Source organism: Nerophis ophidion, linkage group LG24, assembly GCF_033978795.1.
Source record: "Nerophis ophidion isolate RoL-2023_Sa linkage group LG24, RoL_Noph_v1.0, whole genome shotgun sequence".
In the NCBI taxonomy this organism is placed as follows: Eukaryota; Metazoa; Chordata; class Actinopteri; order Syngnathiformes; family Syngnathidae; genus Nerophis; species Nerophis ophidion.
In genome coordinates this window covers 5788085-5802622 of record NC_084634.1, presented here as the reverse complement: position 1 = coordinate 5802622, position 14538 = coordinate 5788085, and the positions used below count along the sequence as shown (strand labels likewise).

General features: G+C 38.4%; 1 protein-coding gene across 2 annotated transcripts in view; it reads left to right on the top strand.

Moving 5' to 3' along the window:
- The first annotated feature begins 871 nt into the window (after positions 1 to 871).
- Positions 872 to 14538, top strand: part of LOC133542441 (gastrula zinc finger protein XlCGF57.1-like) — a 32112-nt gene continuing 18445 nt past the window's right edge. Inside the window, exons 1-3 of one of the 2 annotated variants that reach the window (XM_061886565.1) lie at positions 875 to 1258; positions 3505 to 3771; positions 10254 to 11410. In XM_061886565.1, coding sequence (XP_061742549.1) covers positions 1159 to 1258; positions 3505 to 3771; positions 10254 to 11386 — 1500 coding nt within the window. In that variant the 5' untranslated portion in view covers positions 875 to 1158 and the 3' untranslated portion in view covers positions 11387 to 11410. Of the gene's footprint in view, positions 1259 to 3504; positions 3772 to 10253; positions 11411 to 14538 lie in introns of those variants that run through there. The other variant, XM_061886561.1, reaches the window with a different exon arrangement.

Sequence of the window (14538 nt, the reverse complement as noted above, 5' to 3'; positions counted from 1 at the left end):
TTTATTGTTTTTGTAGCTTTTTTGAGGCATGTTAAAAAAAAAAAATGCACTTTGTGACTTCAATAATAAATATGGCAGTGCCATATTGGAATTTTTTCCCATAAATGGAAATGAAGTTGTTCTCTTATTTTGGAAAACCTTGTTTTTGATTGATTGAAACTTGTATTAATAGATTGCACAGTACAGTACATATTCCGTACAATTGACCACTAAATGGTAACACCCCAATAAGTTTTTCAACTTGTTTAAGTCGGGGTCCACGTTAATCAATTCATGGTAAAGTTATATTGTTTAATGCATCCAGCGGAGCATCGCAACAAAATTAGGCAAACGAATAAGTTAATTCCAGGACTGTATATATCGGTATTGGTTGATATCGGAATCGTTAATTAAGAGTTGGACGATATCGGAATATCGGATATCGGCAAAAAAGCCATTATCGGACATCTCTAATAAATATGTATATATAGATATAATATGATGTCAAAATAGATTTAAAAAGAACATGAAAACCTCCCACATTCTAAAAAATATTATAAAAACGGTTAGCATCAAAGACAAAAATAATATCAGGAGTGTAATATTAATTTTGTTTCTTTTTTTTTTTCTCCTTATGCTACTGTTGTTTCAATACAATGTTAAATATTTGAATCTTTTAACGAAAATAAGTTTTATGTCTTTGTTTTGAAAATTTGAAATGGACAAGTTTACTTTTATTTTCACAATAAGTAAATAGTATATTACCGGGGGTGGAAAGCTGGTTTTACTTTTTTCTCTCGCGAGATTTGGAAAATACCTGTTTATTTGTTTCTCTCGCGAGATCTGACAACTGCGCGCGAACCAAACACGGCGAGGATAAAGCAAGATGGCGTCTGACGGTGAAGACGTTATTGCAGTGGTCACAGTTCAGTGTTCTTAATCTGTGCCTCCATGTACACATATATGTCCTTTATTACACTCTAGTAAATAGAGTAAACATCGTTAATAACTGTTTGCATCCGGTTATATTAGTCTGAGCGCACTTTGATGCTTCTCCAGCTAGCTTAGCTTGCTAGTTAGCTTAGCTTGTTAGCTGCTAACAAAGAGAGGCGGAAGTGATCAAAACACATCGCTAAGCAGAGATCAAGTGTGAGTGTAAAGTGTTGTGATTGTGTGAAAATGTGCGAAAGAACCATAGCAGAGTACGAGGAGGAACTTTGTCCAACAAAAGAGAAGGAGCGACAACATCAAAAACATCAAGTTGTGTTACACAGAACAGGTTTGTTTACTTCTTACTCTCACATGTTTACTCACTTTATATTTATTATTAACACTATTCCTAAATATATTGTCTATAGGAAGATGAATTGTCATGTGAGGATGATGCACTGATTGTTTTACATTGTTCATAAAAACGAGACAGTTTCAGACACACAATATTTATGCGAGGTTGATGTTCCTCTCAGTTTGTAACAATGTGTATCAACATGTTTACACAAAACTCACACAGTCACCGGGGGAATATTCCAGAGAGCAGGTTAAGTACAAAGTCCTGAGTATGCAAAGCTCGAGAGTTTTACCTGCACAAAAAAGAGAGGTAAGACAAAGTCAGAGTCAGTTACCATGGTAACTGACGCTGTAAACCTAGCCTGCTAGCTGGCAGGTTTGACAAGATATATATGTGTGTAAAAGCTATACTGACCTGTTATTTCCTTTATATTGGTGCAGCCATTAACCTACTACAACACCTACTACAACACCTACTCAGTGGCCTAGTGGTCAGAGTGTCCGCCCTGAGATCGGTAGGTTGTGATTTCAAACTCCGATCCAGTCATACCAAAGACTATAAAAATGGGACTCATTACCCCCTGCTTGGCACTCAGCATCAAGAGTTAATATTGAGGGTTAACTCCCCATAAAAAATATTCCCGGGCGTGGCAACTGCTGCTGCTCACTGCTCCCCTCACCTCCCAGGGGGTGATCAAGGGTGATGGGTCAAATGCAGAGAATAATCCCGCCACACCTAGTGTGTGTGTGACAATCATTGCTACTTTAACTTTTTAATGAGGCAGTGATTGTCGGAAAAACCAAGCCTGATCTAAAGATGACAACTTGATCTTATACCATCTCAAACCATTATTAAAGGGGAACATTATCACCAAACCTATGCAAGCGTCAATATATACCTTGATGTTGCAGAAAAAAGACCATGTATTTTTTTAACTGAATTTCCGAACTCTAAATGGGTGAATTTTGGCAAATTAAACGCATTTCTGTTTATCGGTCTTTTAGCGATGACGTCAGAACGTGACGTCACCGAGGTAACACACCCGCCATTTTCATTTTCACATTACAAACACCGGGTCTCAGCTCTGTTATTTTCCGTTTTTTCGACTATTTTTTGGAACCTTGGAGACATCATGCCTCGTCGGTGTGTTGTCGGAGGGTGTAACAACACTAACAGGGAGGGATTCAAGTTGCACCACTGGCAAGAAATCTGCCGCCAGACCCCCAGTGAATGTACCAAAGTGTCTTCACATTTTACCGGCGATGCTAAGACAGACATGGCACAGAGATGTATGGATAACCTGCAGATGCATTTGCAACGATTAAGTCAACGAAATCACAAAGGTGAGTTTTGTTGATGTTGTTGACTTATGTGCTAATCAGACATATTTGGTCACGGCATGACTGCCAGCTAATCGATGCTAACATGCTACGCTAATTGATGCTAACATGCTATTTAAGTTAGCTGTATGTACATTTGAAACTAGATACCCACATTTAATGCGAAACAAACACTTACCAATCGACGGATTTAAGTTGCTCCAGTGTCACAAGATGCGAAAGTCCTGATCGTTTGGTCCGCACATTTTACCGGCGATGCTAATAAGGCAGCCATGCTGTGGGCCACTTCATTAGGTACACCCACGCTATGGCCGAATAGCGTCAATAGCTATTCGCTCAATAGCTTCAATTTCTTCTTCAATTTCGTTTTCGCGATCTGCCTCCATACTCCGACCATCTGTTTCAATACATGCGTAATCTGTTGAATCGCTTAAACCGCTGAAATTCGAGTCTGAATCCGAGCTAATGTCGCTATATCTTGCTGTGGTAACCGCCATGTTGTTTGTATTGGCAGCCCTGTATGACATCACAGGGAAATGGATAGTGGTTTCGAAGATAGCGAAAATAAGGCAAGATTTATTCAGGGATATTCCGGGACCGGTAAAATTTTGAAAAAAAACTTCAAAAAATACAACAAGCCACTGGGAACTGATTTTTATTGTTTTCAACCCTTTTGAAATTGTGATAATGTTCCCCTTTAAGTGAAATGTCTTAAAGTCGCTTAAATTTGTCTTTAACCAAGTAACACTATGCACTCTCCAGTTACTCAACTAATCGAAAATATTTCCAGTAGAACACTTGATTAATACAATTTTCAATAGCCACAGCCCATTATTTCATGTACAATTTAATATTTAGCATGTAGGAGCTAAAATGTGTTTTTTTTGTGTCCTGTAGACATCCATCAGCTGATGGGACACCAAGAAGAATGTCTCCCTCATCTGCAGGGGGACAGTTTCACTTCAGAGTATCCACAGCCATCACATTTTGAAGGCGACAAGGAGGATCCACAGCCCCCTTGTTTTAAAGAGGAAGAGGAGGGAGAGTGTCCTGTAGGGCAGGAGGAGGCTGATCTCAGCAAGTTTCCACTGACTGTTGTCTCTGTGAAGACTGAAGAGCATGAAGACAAACCACCTGAGTCCTCACAGCTTCATCACAGTCCAAGTAAGCACAACATCCACATATCATCTAATACAATGTTTGTGACACATGTTTATCCAGGGGCCACATTTATCACTAAAGATGGAGATATATTTGCTTTTTAACACGGCCATTTAAAAATGAAAGCACCTCTTCCTGAGGGTGTTTCAGTGTTATAACTTCACCTTTATGGTGAGTTTTTAAGCCAAAATGCGTCCGTTCTCCTTTTTCTGTCTACACACTGTGTCTGCTTGTAAGTACTCTGTGATTGTGTGCTGCCGAACATGCTCGTCTGTTCGTAAACCAGCAATGTCACAACGTGACTTTGAGGCGGGGTGCGGGGCCGGTACATTTCAGAGACGGTATAGTACCGAAAATGATTCATTAGCGGTACTATACTAATACCGGTATACTGTACAACCCTAATAGGTGGTATGGCACACTTATAATTAAAATAACAAAATAATGTTGGTTTTCATCAGATATGTTCTAGTATTGTATATGTGGATGGGGGCCCTGCTTTGGAAATAATGTGTACCCCTTTCAGAGATCAGGTTTAGTTCCACTTCAAACATTCACATGTTGCACAATGAGATGAGTGCTGTAGCACAAGCCTGGGATAACGTGAACAGTTGTGGAACTTTCTAACAAACACAGTGGAAAGTATTTTGCGAAAAATGAAAATACGCAGATATTAGTTTTCTCCTTTTCCTGTTAACTCGAGATAAAAACGGGATCTCGTGGGAAGCGCGATGTATGCACAGACGCCGTTTTAAGGTATAACAAAATGGTGGCTGCCAATGTAGTTTACTACGTCAGTAGTTGTCAAACTTTTCTCACCAAGTACCACTTCAGAAAATACTTGGATCTCCAAGTACCACCTCAATGAACTGTCAGGTTCAAACATCGATGACATCTATTTAAAAAGACAAGAAGCAAAGAATCAAAGAGAGACAAAATTCAATTTGGCTCAGTGAGGAGAAACATGTACATCTGTACCCTTGTACAGTGTCGTTATGCTCAAACAAAAATAGGTTCAGGGCGCCTCCTTTATTTGGATATTCCCTGTTTACATAACAACAGCTGTTTCTAAAGGAGTTGGAGGTATTTATTTAAACAGCCATTGTTTTCAGTCACATTAACGCAAAAGAAAAAGATGCCTCGGGCTTGGACTGGTCCTGGATCGAGCTTGGGCAGGTCTTGGATGACAAAGGATAACCCCTCCTGTCTCTTCCCATTGTACACAGCGTAATTTTCCAAAGGCTTGGTGCAACAAAGACAGCTTTTGTCTGTTCACTTGGAACTCAGAGAACAGAACGTTTTTTTATAATTTACATACAATTTTTATGACATGAACAACATTAAAATACAGTAGCATAGTAGGCCTTAATTGTTCATTAAAAACAAAGAGGAAACTTTATTTAACAAGTACATTTGATATTTTAGCCACTGTAATATTACACACAGTTTGAACAGTAACATTGTGTTTGAATATAGGAAACTAAAACACTGTACTTAAATAATTAAATAATATTTGGCTTACCACTAGTGGTACACTTACAACAGTTTTCGGTGTATATATATATATATATATATTAGGGCTGCAAATCTTTGGGTGTGCCACGATTCGATTCAATATCGATTCTTGGGGTCACGATTCGATAATGTATCGATTTTTTTCGATTCTACGCAATTCTCGATTCAAAAACGATATTTTTCCGATTCAAAACAATTCTGTATTCATTCAATACATAGGATTTCAGCAGGATCTACCCCAGTCTGCTGACATGCTAGCAGAGTAGTAGATTTGACAAAAAAAGCTTTTATAATTGTAAAGGACAATGTTTTATCAACTGATTGCAATAATGTCAATTTGTTTTAACTATTAAACGAACCAAAAATATGACTTATTTTATCTTTGTGAAAACATTGGACACAGTGTGTTGTCAAGCTTATGAGATGCCATGCAAGTGTAAGCCACTGTGACACTATTGTTCTTTTTTATCATTTTTATAAATGTCTAATGATAATGTCAGTGAAGGATTTTTAATCACTGCTATGCTGAAATTATAACTAATATTCATACTGTTGTTGATAATATTCATTTTTGTTTCACTACTTTTGGTTTGTTCTGTGCCGTGTTTGTGTCTCCTCTCAATTGCTCTGTTTATTGCAGTTCTGAGTGTTGCTGGCTCAGGTTTGGTTTTGGAATTGGATTGAATTGTTATGGTATTGCTGTGTAGTGGTTTGTTGGATTGTTTTTAAAAAATATTTAAAAAAATAGATTTAAAAAAAAATAAGAATCGATTTCGATTTTTTCCCACACCCCTAATAAATATGTATATATATATATATTAGGGTTGTCCCGATTTGATATTTGGATCGGATCGGTCGCCGATATTTGCCCAAAAATGCGAATCGGCAAGGCGAGGGAAAATGCCGATCCAGATCCAGTTTTTAAAAAAAAATCCAGTCCGTGTTTTTAAATTCACCGATTTAAATAATACATTTCACTCTTCTGCTGCTCCCTAAGCTCCGTTCCGCATTTTCCAGCACACCTTCAACACATCCACAGGTCTGTGTCCTAACCGTTAAGACGGCCATGTCAATTAAAAGTTACGGTAAAAATGTCAGCTGTGTGGGATTATTTTACCCTCCAAAACGAAAAAGACGAACATAGCGACAGCAATCTGCCAACCAATGGTCGCCGCTAGAGAAAACTGCAACAATTCTTAAACCTTTCCAAGAGCTAACAATTGAAGGGATTGTGTAGATAGTATTTTTTTTTTTTTTTTATAAAGTTTACACTTGTTCAAGAGCGAGTATTGATGCTGAGTTACAGACATTTTATCCCACTCCCACTTGTTTGTGTTTTGCTTTATTTAATAATGTTTACAGCATTATTTGCATTTTATACTGTTCACTTTTTTACTGTTCAATGATGCCATTTCTGTTTGTCATGTATAATTTTGTCTATTTTGTGTTTATCCTTGAATAAACTAGTCAGTTTTTTGTTATCAACCATTGTGTATCATTCAAACTCACCTAATTCAGATGGCTATTTGTTATCAAGAGTTCTAAAACCATTTTAAACATGAATCTGACAACTAAGTAGACTAAATAACCCATTCATCCATCCATTTTTTTACCGCTTATTCCCTTGTGGGGTCGCGGCGGGCGCTGGCGCCTATCTCAGCTACAATTGGGCGGAAGGCGGGGTACACTCTGGACAAGTCGCCACCTTATCGCAGAGGCTAAATAACTTTAAACTTTAATACATGCTCGGATAGGCCAGTATCGGCCAGTATCGGTATCGGATCAGAAGTGCAAAAACAACATCGGTATCGGATCGGAAGTGCAAAAAGCTGGACTGGGACATCCCTAATCTATATATATATATATATATATATATATATATATATATATATATATATATATATATATATATATATATATATATATATATATATATATATATATATATATATATATATATATATATATATATATATATGTACATATAAACGGAAATCCTTTTCAACCCATATTCAGTTGAATGCACTACAAAGACAAGATATTTGATGTTCAAACTCATGAACTTAATTTTTTTTGCAAATAAAGTTAACTTAGAATTTCATGGCCGCAACAGGTGCAAAAGTAGTTGGGAAAGGGCATGTTCACCACTGTGTTACATCACCTTTTCATTTTATATCCAGAGAGAACTTGACCATGAAAAGATGACTGCACATCAATAAACTGTCAATAAACTTCAATAAAACTAAATATATCATACAAACCCCGTTTCCATATGAGTTGGGAAATTGTGTTAGATGTAAATATAAACGGAATACAATGATTTGCAAATCCTTTTTAACCCATATTCAATTGAATGCACTACAAAGACAAGATATCTGATGTTCAAACTCATAAACGTTATTTTTTTTGCAAATAATAATTAACTTAGAATTTTATGGCTGCAACAGGTGCCAAAGTAGTTGGGAAAGGGCATGTTCACCACTGTGTTACATCACCTTTTCTTTTAACAACACTCAATAAACGTTTGGGAACTGAGGAAACTAATTGTTGAAGCTTTGAAAGTGGAATTCTTTCCCATTCTTGTTTTATGTTGAGCTTCAGTCCTTCAACAGTCCGGGGTCTCCACTGTCGTATTGTACGCTTCATAATGTGCCACACATTTTCGATGGGAGACAGGTCTGGACTGCAGGCGGTCCAGGAAAGTACTTGCACTCTTTTTTTACGAAGCCACGCTGTTGTAACACTTGTCTTGCTGAAATAAGCAGGGGCGTCCATGATAACGTTGCTTGGAGGACAACATATGTTGCTCCAAAACCTGTATGGATCTTTCAGCATTAATGGTGCCTTCACAGATGTGTAAGTTACCCATGCCTTGGGCACTAATACACCCCCATACCACCACAGATGCTGGCGTCTGAACTTTGCGCCTACAGCAATCCGAATGGTTATTTTCCTCTTTGTTCTGGAGGGCACCACATCCACATTTTCCAAATATAATTTGAAATGTGGACTCGTCAGACCACAGAACACTTTTCCACTTTGCATCAGTCCATCCTAGGTGAGCTCGGGCCCAGCAAAGCCAACGTCATTTCAGGATATTGTTGATATATGGGTTTGGATTTGCATAGTAGAGTTTTAACTTGCAGTTACAGATGTAGCGACCAACTGTAGTTACTGACAGTGGTTTTGTGAAGTGTTCCTGAGCCCATGTGGTGATATCCTTTACACACTGATGTCGGTTTTGGGTGCAGTACCGCCTGAGGGATCAAAAGTCTGTAATATCATCGCTTACGTGCAGTGATTTCTCCAGATTCTCTGAACCTTTTGATGATTTTACGGACCCTAGATGGTAAAATCCCTAAATTCCTTGCAATAGCTCGTTGAGAAATGTTGTTCTAAAACTGTTCGACAATTTGCTTACAAAGTGGTGACACTCGCCCCATCCTTGTTTGTGAATTACTTAGCATTTCATGGAAGCTGTTTTTATACCCAATCATGGCACCCACCTGTTCCCAATTAGCCTGCACACCCGTGGGATGTTCCAAATAAGTGTTTGATGAGCATTCCTCAACTTTATCAGTATTTATTGCCACCTTTCCCAACTTCTTTGTCACGTGTTGCTGGCATCAAATTCTAAAGTTAATGATTATTTGCAAAAAAAAAAAATGTTAATCAGTTTGAACATCAAATATGTTGTCTTTGTAGCATATTCAACTGAATATGGGTTGAAAAGGATTTGCAAATCATTGTATTCTGTTTATATTTACATCTAACACAATTTCCCAACTCATATGGAAACAGGGTTTGTTTATATTTATTTACACACACGTACAGTCGCAAACAAAAAGTTTACATACACTTGTAAAGAACATAATGTCATGGCTGTCTTGAGTTTCCAATTATTTTTACAACTCTTATTTTGTTGTGATGTAGTGATTGGAGCACATACTTGTTGGTCACTAAAAACATTCTTGATGTTTGCTTCTTTTATGAATTTATTATGGCTCTACTGAACATGTGAGCAAATGTTCTGGGTCAAAAGTATACATACAGCAATGTTCATATTTGCTTACATGTCCCTTGGCAAGTTTCACTGCAATAAGGCACTTTTGGTAGCCATCCACAAGCTTCTGCTTGGATTTCTGTCCACTCCTCTTGACAAAATTGGTGAAATTCAGCTAAATTTGTTGATTTTTTTTGGGACTGGACTTTTTTCTTCAGCATTGTCGACACAATTAAGCCAGGACTTTGGGAAGGCCATTCTAAAATCTTGATTTAGCCATTCCTTCACCACTTTTGACGTGTGTTTGGGGTCATTGTCCTGTTGGAACACACAACTGCGCCCAAGACCCAACCTCCGGGCTGATGATTTTAGGTTGTCCTGAAGAATTTGGAGGTAATCCTCCTTTTTCATTGTCCCATTTAAAGCACCAGTTCCATTGGCAGCAAAACAGGCCCAGAGCATAATACTACCACCACCATGCTTGACGGTGGGAATGGTGTTCCTGGGATTAAAGGCCTCACCTTTTCTCCTCCAAACCTATTACTGGGTATTGTGGCCAAACAGCTCCATTTTTTTTTCATCTGACATCACATGGACAAAGATAAGACCTTCTGGAGGAAAGTTCTGTGAAAAACCACAAAATGACGTGTGTTGTTAATTTATAGCCAAAAATATGTTTATTTTATAGATATTTTCAAAGCAGAATATTGTCCTTAGGGCCCTCTGGCACCCCATAGGGTAACCATAAGGTCTGGGCCTCTTAAGACCTCACTGTTGGTGCTAATCGACCTGTTTCTTCTCCATTTTACCGAATTTGAAAGCAAAAGTGAGTCCACAAATAACCGAATCGTAAAGCAGAATTGAAAATGAAATCTGAATTGCTAAAATCTTATCAATATGTCTCCTAACATGTGACTTAACAAAGATGGACTCCTCTCGAGCATGTTTGTCTTCTTGTGTCCTGCAGACGTCTGTGAAGAACATCTTCTCTCTGAGCAACAGAAGTGGAGCTTCAAGATGGACAAGGAGGAGCCACAGCCCTTCCACATTAAGGAGGAAGAAGAGGCGCCACATACATTGCAAATGCAAAGGGAAGAAAATAACCCACTGACCTCCCATTTTAAAGAGGAAGAGGAGGAACACAGCATCAGTCAAGAATGGTTGGAGGAGTTCCATGTGATTGTGAAGAGTGAAGATGATGAGGTCAAAGGTGAGAGTGAGGAGAGGGGAGGGGGGGAGCCTCCAAGCAGCAGCTCAACTCAACACATGACAACAGAAGCTGATGGAGACCACTGTGGAGGATCACAAGCAGACAAGCTCTTAGCTCCACTATCAGATAGTGAGGACACAACGTCACACTCTCCTGACACTGATGATGAAGACTCTAAAGATGATAAGACATGTCACACTGACAACACACACTTCACATGTTCTCACTGTGACAAAACTTTTAAACCTCTTAGTAAATTGAAAAGACACATGAGAACACACACCGGAGAAAAACCTTTTTCATGTTCAATCTGCGGTAAAGATTTTACTCAAAGGCACGATTTAAAAAGACACATGAGAACACACACTGGAGAAAAACCCTTTTCATGTTCAATCTGCTGTAAAGATTTTACTCAAAGGCACCATTTCAAAGCACACATGAAAATACACACCGCAGAGAAAACATTTATGTGCTCATTGTGCGGTAAAAGATACACCGAACAAAAATATTTGGTAAGCCACACAAGAATACACACTGGTGAAAAACCTTTTATCTGTTCAGAATGTGGTAAAGGGTTTTCGCAAAGTGTCCATTTGAAAGTACACATGAGAACACACACTGGAGAAAAACCTTTGTCATGTTCAGTCTGTCATAAAGGTTTTATACAACGTGGTGAGTTGAAAAGGCACATGAGAACACACACCGGTGAAAAACCTCATACATGTTCAGTATGTGGTAAAAGTTTTATACAAAGACAGCATTTGAAAGTACACATGATAACACACACAGGTGAGAAAGTGTGGAGTTGCAGTGTGTGTGGTGAAAGATTCTCTTATAAGTCCCAGTGTAAGAAACACAAGTGTGCTGGTGAGAACAGCAGCAGCAAATGAAGATGCAGGATTTGAAATAAACTGTCATATGCATTTAGATTCTAACATTTATAGATTAGATATAGATTATTGCTTTTTTCTGTCAAGTACATGTTTTAATATACATTGTGCACTTTTATTTAAAAATGAACACAATACTTTAACTGTAAAGGTGAGAATAAACAGGACAACATTTTACAACTAATTGTAAACTAATAGGTGCCGACCATCAGGACCGAGTTGCGACGAAAGAGTGTGTCAATGTTGAGATATTAAGCCGAGTTGGTAAGTGAATTTGTTTGCTAATAGTTGCTACTAGCCGTACCCATGTATTTTCTATGGGCGGTTAGCATTGGGTTTTAATCCCGTTTCCTCCAATGTTTCTGATCCGATTGAATTTATATTTATGTCGAGTCTTTATTTTGGGGACTTAAATATGGTGACTGAGTATTGTGGCGTTTTAAGGCCATCTGCATGTTTTATGCTACAGTAAAGACAATGAATGAACACGGCCGCTGGTGCGCGGTTACACCTGTCATAGTGACAACTGTGTACTGTCGTGTTTGTTATTTTCTACATACATGTGACTATTTAGTATTGTTAATGTCAGCAGTATTATCGCTAATAATGATAATAATAAGTGTAATTCATTTATTGAAGTTCGAACGATAGATGACTTAATGTTGATTGATTGAACTCCGGGTCCTGTGTTTACGTAGGCCAGGTCCCTAAGTCTTGGATGGCGAGCTGTAGATAAGCCTCGAGCCCGAGCCCAAGGATATCCACCTCCTCAACCCCTGAACTCCACCTGTTCTGGTCGGGCCGGTAAGCGGCTTATAGCCGAACCCCTTGCCTCGCACCTCATTGTTCTGCAGCCTTTTGCACTACTTCATACACAACCTGCCCATAAACTGAACCTTCACTACAAACTGCCACAACCCCAACCCGTGTGGCCGTATGAACTGCGAATGCACATATGGACCGCGATCAGTCTCATACGGCTCCTATAAACTTGAAGAACTTTTGATATTACTTTTTATGAATTACCTGAACTAAACCAACATTGTTTGTTGAGATTCCTTTCCGGTTTTTCTTTAGTTTTGAATGGCCATTCCTATTAATGTCTGTCCGCTAGTTGTTGCACTGTACATGTTTAAATAACACCAGTATCATCTAAAGTATTTAATTGGGTCTGTCCTACGCTCTCCGAGTCGTAATCTAGACTTCTGATTAGCCCGAATGTTGAGAACTTCAACTATAAAACTTAAAGTACCTGCTACATTAAGTTAAAGTACCAATGATTGTCACACACACACTAAGTGTTGTAAAATTTGTCCTCTGCATTTGACCCATCCCCTTGTTCACCCCCTGGGAGGTGAGGGGAGCAGTGAGCAGCAGCGGCCGGGAATCATTTTTGGTGATTTAACCCCCAATTCAATTCCAACCTTTGATGCTGAGTGCCAAGCAGGGAAAAATGCTGGTATGAGCTTTTAAACATAACCCGTTAACTGCTGCCAATCAAATGGTGAACAAGATACTCTATAGGGTTCATATGTTTATAAATCTGACCGTGATGAAGTCAGTGCCTCACCGGCCATGAACCTCACCGCACGTCACTGTATATATATATATGTATATATATATATATATTGCCGTTTTTGTTGACATGTTAAAGGTGTTTTAATGAATATACATGCATGTTTAACATATAGATTCCTATCTTTCATGAAGACAAGAATAAAAGTGTGTGTATTACCTGATTCTGATGACTTGCATTGATTGGAATCAGACAGTATAGTGCTGATAACGTCCACGTTTTCAAATGGAGGAGAAAAAAAGTTCCTCTTTTCTGTCTAATACCACATGAAAGTCGTTGGTTTTTGGCATCTTATTTGTCCAGCTTCCATATTTGTTTTTATACACTTTACAAGAAATACATTGGCGGCAAACTCCGTAGTTTGCTAGCTTTTTTGCACTGGCTTTCAGAGACTCTTATTTTGTTAGCGCTGGCGCGATGGAGCGGCACTTTTATTGTGAAGACAGGAACTGTGCGATCAGTCTTTAGGCTTTTGACGGGAAGTACGGTTGAAATAAAAAGTGTCTTTTTCCCTTTACACTTTTGATTGATTAATTGAAACTTTTATTAGTAAATTGCACAGTACAGTACATATTCCGTACAATTGACCACTAAATGCTAACACCCCAGTAAGTTTTTCAACTTCTTTAAGTCGGATTCGACGTGTGACGGTCACGTGACCGCCTGGCTCTGTTTGATTGGTCCAACGTCACCAGTGACTGCATTTGATTGGTGAAACGCTAGCATGCGTAGATCCTACTTTGAATGTGTGTCTGACAAAATCAAAACAAACAAAGCGTACATTAACAGATTGATTAAAAAAAAGTAGCAAGTAGCGAACTGAATGTAGATAAATGGAGCGGAGTAAAAGTAGCGTTTCTTCTCTATAAATATACTCAAGTAAAAGTAAAAGTATGTTGCATAAAAACTACTCTTAGAAGTACAATTTATCCCAAAAGTTACTAAAGTAGATGTAACGGAGTAAATGTAGCGCGTTACTACCCACCTCTGTATACAAACGATTAGCATCAAAGACAAAAATAATATCATGAGTGTAATATTTATTTTGTTTATTTTTTTTTCTTTCCTTATGCTATTGTCGTTTCAATACATTGTTAAAAATTTGAATATTTTTACGGAAATAAGTTTTATGTTTTTGTTTTGAAAATTGGAAATGGACAAGTTTACTTTTATTTTCACAATAAGTAAATAGTATATAATAAAATAGTTTTACCGGGGGTGGAATGCTGGTTGTACTTATTCCTCTCGCGAGATCTGGAAAAGAGCTGCTTACTTGTTTCTCTCGCGAGATCTGACAACACTGCGCGCGAACCAAACACGGCGAGGATAAAGCAAGATGGCGTCTGACGGTTCAGTGTTCTTAATCTGTGCCTCCATGTACACATATATGTCCTTTATTAGACTCTAGTAAATAGAGTAAGCATCGTTAATAACTGTTTGCATTCGGTCGACCGGTAAATTGAGAGCCTTCCGGCTCTTTCTTCACCACAACGGATCGGTACAACGTCTGCATTACTGAAGACGCCGCACCGATCCGCCTGTCGATCTCACGATCCACTCTTCTCTCACTTGTGAA